The sequence below is a fragment of the Rhagoletis zephyria genome, unplaced genomic scaffold, assembly GCF_001687245.7.
Source record: "Rhagoletis zephyria isolate East Lansing unplaced genomic scaffold, Rhagoletis_zephyria_1.1 Rzeph_scaffold_01686, whole genome shotgun sequence".
NCBI lineage: Eukaryota > Metazoa > Arthropoda > Insecta > Diptera > Tephritidae > Rhagoletis > Rhagoletis zephyria.
Window position 1 is genome coordinate 87,441 of NW_016158770.1, and position 15,164 is coordinate 102,604.

At 34.6% G+C, this 15,164-nt stretch overlaps 1 protein-coding gene across 1 annotated transcript; it reads left to right on the forward strand.

The window, feature by feature from the left end:
- The first annotated feature begins 629 nt into the window (after positions 1–629).
- Positions 630–12,787, forward strand: LOC108364836 (dystrophin-like). The gene is made up of 3 exons (XM_017618684.1): positions 630–669; positions 3,602–5,289; positions 12,692–12,787. The coding sequence occupies exons 2-3, from the start codon at positions 4,006–4,008 to the stop codon at positions 12,785–12,787; spliced, it is 1,380 nt and encodes a 459-aa protein (XP_017474173.1). The 5' UTR covers positions 630–669; positions 3,602–4,005.
- Positions 12,788–15,164: the final 2,377 nt, after the last annotated feature.

The window sequence follows — 15,164 nt, forward strand, 5'->3', positions numbered from 1 at the left end:
CAAGATGTTAATATGTTAACACAAAGCTTTGTTTTGTATTACCAAACTATGAAATAGCATCTGCGAAGCACAGAATAGAAGCGTATTTGAACGAAAAAGCCGCCGAACACATATCTATGTAAAGTAAACAAGCCCCCCGCTGCATCCCTTATTCGATAGTTCCGAAATAGTTCTAAATTCGACAAATAGGATCTAGTTCGTTTTGCATCCCTTTTTCTATAGTTCCGAACCAATTCTAAATTCGTCACTTTAGATATAGATTTGTAGTGAAAAAAACTGAAAAAATTAGGTTCTTAAAAGTACCAATTTTTGCCGATTTTGGACTGGTGGGGATCTAGTTCCTATCGGACTAGTTCCTTTTTGGCGATAAAGACCTAGTACGGAACTAGAAATTTGATTCACTAGTCCGCGGTTTCCCTGCAGGGGCAGTACTGGAGGGTAGGTACACATGAACATTCATTCATACGTATGCAAATATATGTATGACTACAAATTGAAATATGCATTTAAATGCAAATAATTTCGCTTATTTAGAAGTGTTTTTGTTTGTGATTGCACTCGTCCACACTTCTTGATTTTCCAAATCAGTGTAGAGCGACCCTTACACACAGACGGACCATAATTTCCACTCAGGCTGTCAAACAATGAAATTTGCAATTCGCACGTGCGGTAAATCAACAAATAGCAGCAACAAAAAGGCTTGAAATAAGCGAGGGAGAGAGTGAGACAGGAATAGAGTGTGAAGAAGATAGGGAAATGAATTTAGTTAAATATATTTTGAGTGAAAAACTATGCTGTGACACTGCAAAGGCAGCGAATGGTGCTGGGCGCAGTCTGTGTCGTCTGCCCGAAGCGTGACACTCGGCAGACAGACAGCAAATTTTCGCTTTTAATGGCAGCCGGCATGGATTTGTACGTGCCAAGTACGTTGACGAGAGCGAGGAGCGGCGATTCTTGACTGATTTAAATTTGCATTTATCTTTTTGTGGAACGTGGAGGGGGGCAAAAGCCATTCTGTTTGGGTGATAAGTTCCTAAGCCACTAATGTTGTTCGAAAGTTGGGTTTCTGACTATTTTTTTTTGTGTTTTACCTCAACGTTTTTTATTGGGAATACGAATACCAGTTAGGTGTATATTCGTATGTCCTATTTAATTGGTAATTAAAAAGAAAAAAAATATTTATTTACACACCCATTCATTATTAGAAATAAAAATAATAAAAAATTACTTAATTAAATGCCATTTCCATTAAATACCGTAAAATTTGTAATTTAATTAAGCAGACAAATATGTATGTGCATGCTCGTTGAATTCGTATGTATATGTACATATATATTGTTTACAACAGGCCATACAGTGGTGGGCAAAACATATGGACCTGAAAGAAAGATTTTGGGAAGGCTATCGAATACCAGTTTTTAAGGCAAAACTGTTTCTTTTTCTGTTGTTTGGCAGAGTTCAAAAAATCAATTTGAAATGTCAAGTGAAGCCAGGTCCTTCTCCACTTGGTCTTTCCATCGCATAAGAGGCCTACTTCTTCCTCTTCTACTACCAGCGGATTTTAAGTTAAACACTTTCAGGGTTGGCGCGTGCGCATTCATTCCAATGCCTTGGTCAAGCCAGCGGAAATTTACCTCGTCATAGTCAGATGTTTCTTTTAGTTAAGTTTAATAGCTTAATGCATAGAGAGAAGACAACGGTAATCCCGATTCACGGCGCAGTTGATCTCATGAAAATTGTACCTTGACAGACGGCGGTAATGCGGATTAACAAGCCGCTAGAATGTGGGTTCGAGTCCCATTGCCAGTAGAATTTTTATGTAATAAATCTTTTAAGAAAATAAATTTTGGGGAAAAATGTAGGAAACAATTTGTGAGGAAATTTAATTGTAAAAAGTAATTTTTTTTCTTTAAGAAAAATCATGTTCTTACCGACTTCAAAGATAAAGCAGATTCTTATTTTGTCGTGTATATTTTTAATTGTAGTCTTCCGCCCTGAAAGGGTTAATATTCCACTAAAATTATGTGTGTGTTCTGAGTCCGCAAGCGCCGAAGGGAGCGTCTATCGAAATACATATACATATGTATGTATGTATGTAATCGAAATAAGAAATATATTTACATATATACTTACATACATATTATTTTGTTTTAATTTTTCTATATTGGCATTTCAAAATTGATAATCCTCGCCGTACATTTCTGATATTATTTAGACAATCGTCTGAAATATTGTAAGCGAATAGCTTTTTCGCCAAGGAAATGCTTATACGTGGACCCATTTCTTAACTGATTATCGCGACGTTAAAAGTAAATTAATTGACGCTTCCAAAAGTGAAGGGGATGACACATTTTCGGTGGCAGTTTAAAATTTTGGGGTTCCCTTCAATACAGTAAACTTTTCTTGTTAAAAAAAAAATTAGCACAGAGCAAAATGGTTCAGAAAAATTTGTAATATGGACGCTTCGACTTTCAAGTTCAGGCTGCAAAAATGGTTCGTTACACAGAAAAATTTGCGTAATGAAATTATTAATAAAAAAGGAGAATAAAATGCATTAAAAGTTGGCGGAAATTGTCTTAAGGTTGGTTTGCATTAGAGAAGATTTCATTATTCACCAGTTCGTTATGGACAAGTTTGACTCTATGTATATAAGGGTGGTAAAGAAAAAAAATTTAAGTTGAATTTTTAATGCTCTCGACCCCAAGACTGCGCTATAGCACGAAAAATATACCATGTTTTTTTTTTATTTTGAAATCAAAAAATATTTAGAGGTCGCTCAAAGCATTCAAAGCTTCCCATGTATTTTATATGGGGAATAACTTTCGTAGAAATGGTGTAGAATTCTTGAAAATCAATATTTTCAAATCGGGAAAACTCTCTTCGTGAGACTTCTATTTCTTAATAGTAACTTTTTTTTATATGCCGCCGAAAAAATGCAATGGGCAGCCTATAACAAATAGTTAGTATTGAAAAATTGTAAACAATATGTTACCATTATTGGAAGTCTCCTGAAGAGATCGAAAAATATGGATTTTCAAGAATTCAAGAAGAATGGAGAACTTTGAGCGCTTTGATCGATCTCTAAATATTTTTTTCATTTCGAAATAAAACATTCCTGGGGTTGAGAGCATACAAATTTGGACTTAACTTTTTTCAAACGAATTTTAGGACCATGCTAATAAACATACAATAATTTTGTTACTTTTCTATAAAAAATGTTATTGAAAAAGCAGCCTGAAGCTCGATAGAGTTGTTGGGTATTTATTAATTTTTAAATAGATATGAATAGAAAAATTGTTATCAAAAACTTTGAGTTCGAAAAAAAATATTAAGTTAAGCACACAGATACACCAGAAAAATCTTATAAAAATCTAATGTTGGAAATATTTATTAACTTATTTTGCTAACTTTAAGATACAAAATCTCTTAGCAATAATTTTAAAGCAATGAACTTGAAAACTTTTACACATGCCTGAAGCTCACACACACACACACGTGGTTCCTTTTGCTCAAAAGATATCAAGCAAAAGCATTTAAATTAAAACCGGTAGCATGACAAAACGCCTAGAAACATGTAATTAAATTATGCCACAAATTATAGGGCAAAAATATACAGCGCGTGAAAAGAGAACTAAAAAGGAAGTTTAAAGTGAAATAAGTGCAAAGAAAATATTTAAAAGAAAAAGTAAACTGAGAAACGTTTACAAAAGACTTCAACTACAGCAGTGTAAAGAAAAAATAAAATAAAAGCGAAAATAATCGCCAACACCAAAGCGCGCGCACACGGCACAACCCAGCGCAGCACAGCAGAGTATAATTAGAGAGCGGGCGCAGCCAGCGGCTCCTGTGAGCTCATTAAAAATTATAAAAGCATAAGTAAAATAAAAAGTTTTAAGTGAAAAATAGCAAACTGTGAAGTATTCAACTAAAGTAAAGCAGCATTTGAGGCCAAAGGCAAGAATAAACGTACACACACACACACACTTAAGCGCGCACCAGGCAACAATGCGCCTTCTAAAAGCGCCAGCAACGGCAGACAACACCGCTGTGGCAGGAGCGCAGCTGGCGCATGACATCATTATTGCGAATCCAGCAGAGTCATTGGAGCCACATTCACAGGCGCACCATCCACAACAGCAACACCAACACCACCGTCAGCCGCAGCACTACCAACACATCAGCGCCATGCATGTGGTGGATGTGCAGCGGCTGAAAATGGCTAAAAGCGCGCCAACGCCTGCAACGAATAGCAATCGCCGACGTAAACAACACAAAACAAAAGCCGCACAGCAGCTACAGAGCAGCGGTGGGGACGAACGCCAATACCATTGCAGCAACAATGAACAACATGTACAAAACGCGGTAGCTGGAGTAAAATCAAGGTCGCTGGAACGCTACGCCAAGCCGCCACACGCAGCCATGCTCGCGTTGGAACAAGAAAGCGCGCTCACACCGAATCTGAACACCTCACCACGCCGACGTCATTTCCTCTCCCCCTTCAAGTCGCTAAAGCGGCGCAGTCGTAGCAGCAGCAGCAGCGGTGGCGGCAGCAGTCGTTGCGATTCGCGTGACGTTACAGTCGCGGCAATGCTGGCCATGCAACGCGAACATCAGCTGCTGCAACAACAGCACCAGCACGAGCAGCACGAACATCAACCAGGCGAGCGTGATCAGCAGCGAGCGGAGCAACTCACCGCAGCACAAACATTGTTGCAGCAGCATGTTGCAAAACGCGCGCAACATTTACATTCGACTAGTTCGCAGAGCGGCGATAGCGGCACTGGTGGCACAGAACTCGAAATGGAGTTGCAGGATTGCAGTCGCACCTCAGCGGCGGCGAGCAGTCAACTCTCGCTGAGCTTTTCGCAGTTGAGCAGTGGTGGTGATGGCGGCGATGTTGACGATGATAGCAGCATTGATGCGGCTGCCGCGGATGTGGTAGCAGCTGCAGGGCGGCGCGAGTGCGCGAATGTTGAAAGAAGCGCAGCTGAGCGACATGTTGCTGAGCGGCAATTAGTTGAGCAAAGTGTTGCTGATCAATCGACGAATGGTGTGTTGATGGAAAACGGTGTGGACCGGGATGTTGACGTAAAGGAGGAGGAGGAGGAGGAGGCGCGCAACTTTGCCGTCACTGTGGACGATTTGGATGCTTCGTTTGCCGAGGAGGAGACACTCCACACGATCGGCAATATAACACTCGTCGACGATACATACTCCAATTATGATCCGAAGAATGATGCGGAGCGTATGTTCCTGCAGGTGGTGGGCATATTGCGCGATGAAAATGAGGTGCGTTTTATATACTTTTCATATGCAAATGTATGTATGTACCTATGTGCGTTATTATTAAATATGTAAACTGGTAAGTACTTTGAAAATTTTACTAAAATTTCCTGGGCATGAATCACGTAACTTTGCCCTGAATACCAAGCAGAGTGCCAGCAAAGTTATTATGCAAAAAAAATATCTCAAAACTTTTCCGAAATATTTTTTAGATAATTCTCAGTTATTTGACTTTCCCATAAGAATGTAAATATCTTATCGCCTTATAGACCTTGGTGAAAAGGTTCAAGCAATTTGTCCCTTTACCTTTTCCTAATGAACATAACTTTGTTAGTTTACATCAATCGAACCGATTGGCGACTCTATCAAGCGCGCTTTATGTAGGAAGTTAAAGTTGGTGTCTTCGAACATACCACTGATTAGGATGATAATAACATCCAGGTAGCCCTGAACATCGAATCGCTTTTTTACTAAGGGGGCAGAAATTCGATGCTCCCATGATTGACTCTAATATAGAGGATACCGTTTCACCCTGTGGGTATCCTTGAGTAGCTAAGAACTTGACTATTGCCCAACCTAAAGTGAATTTAGTAGTTCCAGATTAAGGGAGGTGCCGAACTCAGTTGTCTGCTAGAGGGTCAAAAGCATCCTTCACGTTCCTGATTTTTATTTTTGCTTAAAAAATTATTAAAAACTGGTTAAAAGAATAAGAGTCGATATTTTTAAGGCATGAAGAAATCATATGACGCAAAGAGAGAGGTATCTTCGAAAAAACTATCCGACGGTTTTTTCACTAGCTGCCTTATGTTGAGTTTCGCCGGAAAAAAAATTAACCTGAAAATTGTTCATCCGCCCATAGTAAATAGATGAAATCGAAAATTGAACCGGTTCGTTGGAAAATGAAATTCAGCCTTATTTCACTTTTCACGTTTGCTTTTCATGTATTTACTATGGGCGGAATAAATATTTTCGGTAGAAAATTTTTTCGGGCGAAACACATGATAAGGCAGAATATATTTTGAAACGGTCGAGCCGGTTAAGTTTACATACATGGAAAATTTGCAGCCGCGATTAAGCAAATTTCTTCAAAGTTAAGCTATTTTTGTAAAATATTTCGAAACGGTTTTAATCGGTTCTGAATTTTTATATTTGGAGTTGATACGGTTTGATTCTCCTAGTAATTCTTAAATGGTGTTCTGTTTCATTGAATTGGTCGAATAGGTTTTAAACAGGTAGCCAACGTTTTATAAAATTATTTCCTAATGAATTTAAAACCTTAGTTTTAAATTTCTGGAAATCGGTAAAAAAAAAATTGTTTTCGACCCATGCCTAGTCATGACCTCAATTTGCTCAACCACTGGTACTTACAATTGTATATTTGGTATAATCGGTTAGACGGTTATGATTTCTTTAATTGCAAACATTTTTTTTTTTTAATTTCCTCAAGCTCAATTAATTTATGATTAAGAAAATTATTTTCAGTAAAAACCCTATATGTGCAGAAAAAATTATTCAGGAATTTTAAAAGTACACGTATCTTCTCTTAAAAACTGTATTACATATCGAATCGTTTTGTATCAAGAAAATATCATAATATAAATGTAATAATGTTCTCCACTGTGCTTGGAGAAATGGGTCGCTTATTGTGAAAAGAAATGTGCAAACTTTTTAAAAGGGTTTTGAAGCACTAAAAAAATGTAAGGTTTTGAGAGAGCAAACGGTTAAATCGGTTTGTAGCGGATATGTCGGTATTTAAGTACCTTTTAAACACAAAATAACAGTTTTAATTGAAAATCTTTATTTTTAAACCTAATTTTATGAGACAATATTTGTTTTACGTTTCAGATTACTCTTTGCCTTTAACCAGTGGAAACGGTTATTCGTGCAAAACAGCTAAAAAGAAGTTTGGCTTATTTCCCTTCCAAATAGTTAAATGACCTTGAAAAAATTTAAATTAAACGATTAAATTATTAAAAATTATGCAAATTTTTATATTGATCAAAAATGCACACAATTTGCGCTCTGCCATTTCTCCTCGTATACCGACCCATCAGCTAACAGCAACTAAAAGATAAGAGCTCATTAAAAAATCATAAAAAATTTTATAGCCGCATAAATTCTCGACCCTCCTCACTGCTCGAACTCCTTGCATACATATATACGGTGGCGGGCAAACAAATAGGGAAGCGGCATTTTAGGAAGTTTCTGCAATTTTTCTTTTGTTTATTTAATGTTTCATATTTTCTTATAGAACCTCACTATCTAACGAAAACCATGTAAGTCAAAATTTCGAACTTTGTATGAGATTTATAAAAATTCGACGAACCTCAACAAATGTTTGTGAAAATTGTATGCTTTTTATTCAGAACTTAAAAAAAATTAGGTATGTAGTTTTGTAGCCCATTCAACGTGCAAAGTGCAAGTTTAAAGTGGGTAGGACTTACCGTTAATTTTTGGATTTTTTTTTTGCTGATGGTATTCTACATTTTCCTCCATATGAAACACTTTTCGAACATGCTTTGTATGGAAGAAAATGCGAATCACTGTCAGCAAAAAAAAACACAAATCAACGGCAAGTCCTACCCACTTAAAAATTGCACTTCAAACAATTCGATGGGCTACAAAATTTTAAAGCTTTATGAAACTTTCTCCAATTTCTTAATTTTTGTAAAAAGTTCGGACTTACATGGTTTTTGTTACACAGTGAGCTGCACTTTCATAAAAAACTACGAAGCATTAAATAAACAAAAGAAAAATTGCCAAAACTTGTTAAAATGTCGCTTCCCTATTTTTATGCCCGCCACGGTATGTCTGTACGTGCAAGAATTAAAGTGCATAAATTTCTGTTGAAAGCAAAGACAAAAAAAAAATGCACTGGCGTGAAAGTTGCTACATTAAAAATGGGGGAAGAATATGATCATATTTCCCGCAAGCTTTGCCAGTAATTAGAAAAGAAGCAAAAAAACTTGTGGTTCTCATTAAATTCGTGCATTAAATACTCTTGGCGCGCAAAAAATTTTTCACAGCAAAACGTCAATGCAAGACTGCAGCCGTAAGAAGACAAACGAAAAAAAATATCGCCCAAGGTCTTTGCACAGCTTGCAAGCATTCAGAGCCTGCGCGCTTGCTGCAAACGCTCTAAAGCCCCTTCAACCCATGTTTTTTTTGTTGGCTGCCTTTGCGTTGCATTTGAACTTTTTTCTCTTCTGTCCTTTTTATTCCCCATACATACATAAAGTACTTGGTTCGAAATTTTTGTCATTTTCAATTTAAGTTAATTATGAAAAATGATAGCAAACTTTTGCGCTGCCAAGGAGCTTTTAACTAGCTTGCATGAGCAGCGCAGACTTTCGCCTGGTTAATATGCAGGATATTTTTTACTTTTTAATGGAATTGCTTTTCAATACTTAGTACTTATATTGTAGAATATACATATATGACTAACTAAAAAAGTGTGCATACTTACATTTGTTCACAATATTTTAATATGGAACTTACACACTAGCACCTATCGCTGCCAATTACTTTTTTCACAGCTTTCAACTTCCTTTTCTCTTTTCTTAGTAAAAATTGCATGTAATAAATTCTTTATTTTTTTTTACTTGTAGCATTTCACCATCATTTTGAATTTTTTTCTTTTTCTGTTCGGTGCTTGCTGAAGTTGACCTCTATACGCCTATATGTATGCCGTTTTACCATTACTTATTGGCAAAATTTTCAGCTCATTGCTACAAACATGCTGAATTAAACTTTCTTGGTACCAATTTGATTTCCATTAACTTTTGCAATTTCACCTTAAATAAATAAGTGGCATTTGCAAAAATTCTTTGCCACTAACTAAAACTTTTATACACATACTGGAAGGTAGCATATTTTGGAGAAAACTTTGATTAAACTTTTTGCAGTGGAACGCTGGATGATGGAAATCACTTTTAATTCATTTTAACAACAGCCAGCATAAATAGCAAAATATCTTTTACGAATGTATCCCCTTTGCCTGACACAACAATTACACCACTAGTTTAAATTAAAAGAAAAGTTTAACTTGTTTAAAATAAATACCACTGTGCGAATAAGAGTTTTGTTAATCTCAATTTGAAACGATTATATTGCCTGTATTAAACGCAAAGCCCCACGCGTCGAACTCACTAGCTAGACGCGAATCCAAGTTGTCTCTCTAGTCTACCTAGATCAATCAAAACAGTCAAAATATATGCAGCGATAGAACCTTTTAAAGCTTTTTTATATGGACTTTCACAGAGTATGTATAAGTTCTTTCTGGTCATTACCGGTCTAGACCAAGTTTACGTTAAGTAAAAAATAGGCCTTATAAAACACGTATCTGCTAGTACAAAGGCGAGGGAACTTCGCAAATAATATTATGAATATTCTTAAGAAACTTGTAAGGCTTTGCTTATAGTAGAATAAAGAACTCTCGACTGAGAATTTGTCTAATCCTTATTTTTAAGATCTACAAACAATCTTAATGTTGAAGGGACTAGTTATTTTACACTCTCTACTGGCTTACGCGCATTTAAGTTTTCGCTGATCGATAAATAAATTTCGAGGAGATGCAAAGCGAATGAGGAGACTTTGAGGCACATCCTCTGAAGGTTGACAGTCTTTAGGAGACTACGACTTATTCTAATCAATCCGAAGGCAGTTGTGAAAACAGCGTACAACAATGTGTTTCAGTTTATCTAAAAGACTGCGATGTTCTTCAACATTGCTCGTGATTCCAGGGATTATCTACATATGTGATTTCATCGTGGTTTTTCTGGTAACGCGAACCCAGAAGCGTTGGCTAGCCAATCTAATCTAAGTTAACTATAACATATGTAGTGTGCAAAGAAATACAATAATTTAGAGCTGAAGTTAATTGCTTTATTAAGTAAAATAATTTATTTAGCCTAAATTGACACAGGTCTGGCAATTTTTCCATACTTTTTTCACCTACTTAGTTGTATGTATCTCATTTCAGCACTCATCAAACGGTTTCTAAAATAATTTACTTAGGCAACACGAATCTGGATTTCTTGCATCTGCTCTTTTATCCTAAGATATTTCCGCCTCGTTTTGTTTATAAATGTATGGTATTGGATTTTAGACTAATTATTGGCGTTGCCTGCCAGAAGATGTTCGTAACTATTGTTATCTGCAGAAAAGTCCATAGTATTAATGATTTTCCAACGGTTAATATTATGCTTTTTAATACGCTTAATGATATTATATAATTATTTAAGTCTAAAAGGCATCTTTCGCAAAATTCTTATTAAATTTGAAACCTTTTTTTTTTGTATCAGCTTCTAATTATCAAGATGCCTCGTTTAATAAGAAACTGAAAATCTTTCAATTTCGGTTAGCAACATATTTATACCTATCAATTATACAAAAAATTCATTTGTATAAATACTAATTAACTTAAATGCAAAGTACGGAAAATAGACTCTACAAATGGATATAAAAATATTTAAGTATGTACGTGGATGAGTTATAATTATAACTGAATTCTCATTTAAATTGGAAATAAGTGAATAAATAAATAAACGAAATGTAGATATGAACATATGCAGTATATCAGAGTGCAAATTACCAAATTGGTGAGAAATATGTATGTAGATATTCTATTTTCGATGTTTATTTTTCTCGTACTACTAAACACATTGGACTATCTAATTCTATAGTACTTTTTAAGATGAGCCCAAATACTGAATAAAGCAAAGACTACATAAATTGAAAGGATGTGCATTTGTGTATATATACATACTTCTAAATAAATACTCATTCGTGTTGCAAAATAAACATTTCGTGCTTATTTAAATTCATTTCCATATACACGTACATACAAACGTGTTGAATATTGTAAGCAAGTATTTGTTATGCAAATGTGTTAAAAGTCGTTAATTATTCTAACATACACTCTTTTTACTTTAACAAAAATACTTATAAAGTAATTTGTGTGCTGTTGAGAATTCATCAAGCTAACAAAAAAGGAGCAGAGTCAGAAGAGCCTAATTCATATCACAATTTTCCACAGAGCAAGGGTGAGTTGGAAGTAGCTTTGCCAACATTTTATAAGAAATTTATAGTACTTTTTCAAAAAATCTGAAAAAATATAGTACACTTCAAATATATATACTGTTTCTTTAAGTAAAAATGCTTTTTAAGTAAACATCTTTTTTCTTTCTTATGCATTTCCTCTATAAAAGAAATAGATTTCTTTGAAAGTATCATAAGCTTTATCGCAATCAATATTACACAATACTTGTTTGCAACTCAAATTTCGCGTATAATACGATTTAAAATGAGGCATAAAAAATGTTAGTACTTATCTCCTTGACATGCAAAAATTAACATGACCTTCCGAGGTTAATTAATTATTTGTTGAGTTTTGTTAAGAAATTTTAATAAAATCCAGGAAAAGTAAAAAAATAACAATTACCTATATTCTTCTATCTCGTGGTCTGGCATCTGAAATGGCGGTTACCCTAGATGTATGTCTTCTTTGTTAAGTGCAGTTTTCTTTTCATGCCAAATGCCAAACATGCATAGAAGTTTATTAAAAATATAAAAAAAAAATTTCGAAAATTTTCAGCATAGACTACTCCAGCTGAACGTACTCCAAAGGAGACTAAAATGGGTATGTTGGCCAACTACATTATGCGCACAGTTTTTGTGGGATACATGCGGTGCTATTACGCTCCCTCACCCAGCATATAATTCAGATTTAACCCCTTAGAGCTGTTTCCTGCTCCCCAAACTGAAGGACTGGCTCAGTGTTGAGCGGTATTTATTAATACTGTTAGTTTTTACTAAAATTTAAATAATTCTGCTAAATTTTTTTTGGAATTCCTGCCTTTCTCTAAGAGATTTTGCTTTGAGAATAAAGTTAGAATCCTACTTCATTGTACAACATGACTTCCATATGGCTTTACAACTTTTGAGCTTTTAATTTTGAGTAAAAAATACCGACTATTTAGCTTTTCATTTTTAAGGAACATATGAAAGCCAAAGCTTGACAACAAAAGCGATGGGTCTTTTCTGTTATACTCACGCCCCCTTCCCACTCGAAAATAATAGTAATAATAATAATGCCTCAAAAATGCAATTAAAAATGAGACGAAGAAGTCAAAAAAAAAATTGATTCAAACTATAAAATTTTCTGAAAAAATAAAAATAAAAATTTTCGAACTTTAAAATGTTTTGTAGCATTTGTAAAATTTTGTATAGCAGAAAAAAAGTTTGAATACTTTGCCTAAATAAGGTATTCTTTTACTTTCTCTTTAAGTTTTGGAACACCCTAATGTGTGCATATGTATGTAAATATTTATGTGCACAAACCCTTCTGTTGACATTTATTGCGACAACACTTGTATGCAAAAATTATTTACTCATACAAATTCCACAGAAAGTAACCAACACGCAGAGTAATATGAGCACAGCAACAGCAACAACAACAACAACAATGACAGTCAACCACTCAAGCGCTGACAAGGTTATTTAATAACGAAATTTATGAAAATCGCGCAACGCAGCCATCGCACGCTCACATATCGTCGCTACAAAATTAAATGTACAAACACACAAAATAAGTATGCAAATACATATTTATTTATATATGTATGCAGTAGCAAGAATTTGAGTCTCTTCTGTCATTTGTGCTTAAATGTGCAACAAAGCAATTGACAACTGTCAAGTGGTGTCTGTCATTGCCACTGTCACTGTCACGAGCGCAATGTGGTAAATTCTCAACTGCTGATTCTTGCCTCTATTGGCGGTAATTATGTAAATTGGAGGTTATTGTGTGCGCCTGTGTGCTATGTGATTCCCTCATTGCAAAAGGCGGCGCAAAGCTCGCAATACGCACTCACACACACTCACACAATGCATAATTTGCAGTAACGAACAGTTAGTTGTACAACTTTATTAAAATTGTAAACAAATGTGCAAATTCACTGTCAAATACAAGTAAACAAAGTAAAATGAACACATGCATACAGTTGTACACATATGCAAGCAAACTTCCATATGAATACATATATGTATGCATAAGTGAGAAGGCAATGCAATGGCGTATGGGTCTTTTTAAATATGCACTTTATGCAGCAGTTTCCATGCTTCCGCTAATTTTATAATGAACTTGCAAAAGCGCTGATGAAATTTAATTGTTGTAATGAAAAGTCTTGAACAGATAAATTTAGTTAAATGTTAAATTATTAAAAAAAATATAGGCTATGTATTTATTAACATTTTGTTGCTCTTAATCCGCATTTGATTTGCTGTTGCAGCTAGGCGCTTGTCCAATGCTAAATTATTTATGTCACAAAATAACCTGTATATGCATATATATGTATGTATATCGACCGCCCAGGGTGCTGTTGTTGCTTCTGTCAGACGGACATGCTATGCTCGCTCTTCACCGATGTGTCACATTAATTAGTAACTAATGTTCCATTTGACACTCGCCAACTGGGATATTAGCAGGACATGTGAAAGCTTGTAATACAGTAATGTGATGCTGCAACATCACACATACACCAATACTTATTTGAAATATTTGTAAATATGCGCGCATGTACATATATATGTATTTACGAGTAATTAAGCAAAAATGTTTATTTTCATACAGGTAAGTAATTATTCAATTAAATAAGTAGCTTGTGTGTGCTCGTGTTTACCACTATGTCAGAAATTATTAACTTTCACCATTCACATACTTAAAAAAGCACTGAGAACTATCTCTCAAACGTTTCAAATGTTTTTTACGAGTATTTTCAAGAGAAGAAATTTGAACAATTTAAAGAAGGCTTGTAATGTAAGTGGCGCAAATAAATAAAACTGCAAGAATAATATTGCTATAATATAAACATTTCCAATAGGCATTGGCCTATCAGAACTAAGGGGATTTTGAAAAAGAAGCAGGTGCGATTTCAATTTAATAGTTAGTTAGTAGATGTGATTTTTGTTGTTGTTCTGTCGGCAGAAAAAAAATGCTAAAGCCTCACACCAGTCAACATGATTGTTGGGTCTGACTTCTACATGTTAAATTTTAGTTTCTCCCATGATAAAAATATAGCAAGGTAGAACCGTTCTCTCAATTTGTCGGCCATGATTTTTTTTTTTTTAAGTTTGCCAACATTTTAAAATCATGTAAAAGTGAAAATAAAAAAATGAAATTGTTCGAAATTGTTGTTGCTTGAGATTGAAAATGAAAATGTGTGTGTGAGTTTGTGAGTAAATTTAAAAATTAAATTGTTTGGAAACGTCAAGAATTTTAAAAGTGACTCTCAGCGGTTCTACCTTACTATATTTTTATCATGGTTTCTCCTACGCTAAAAATAAGGGAAAAAATATTTTTTTGATCAAAGTTTGCTTTTGTAAAAACTACAGCAATTTTTCTGGAAAAATCACTAGTTTTTATATTTTTTTTTTTTAGAATTTAACTTTAAATTACGATTAGAAAAGTTTTTGCTGGATATCAGACTCTTTTTTATTTAAGATTTGTGATGAACAATAACATAGGTATAAATGCAAAATAACAAGAAAATAATGTCTAAACGGGAATATTTTTCGAATTTCTTATACTTATCGACGTAAATCAGACAAAAGCAAACTTTAAGACCTAAAAACTAAAATTCAAGTGTTTTTTTTAATGTTTGGAATGAGAATCTAAGCATGAGAACAGAAACCCAAAGAAAGAAAAAAATTTTTGTTGACCGGTGTTATTCATACATTTATTTCAATCAATGGAGTTCCAGACACAAGTACAATAAAAACTAAATCAAATATTTGAACAATTTTAGCCTTAAAACATTAAAAATACCCAAAATACTAATTTTTTCATTGTCCTTCGAAAAAATCACAATTGTTTTTTTTTTTAA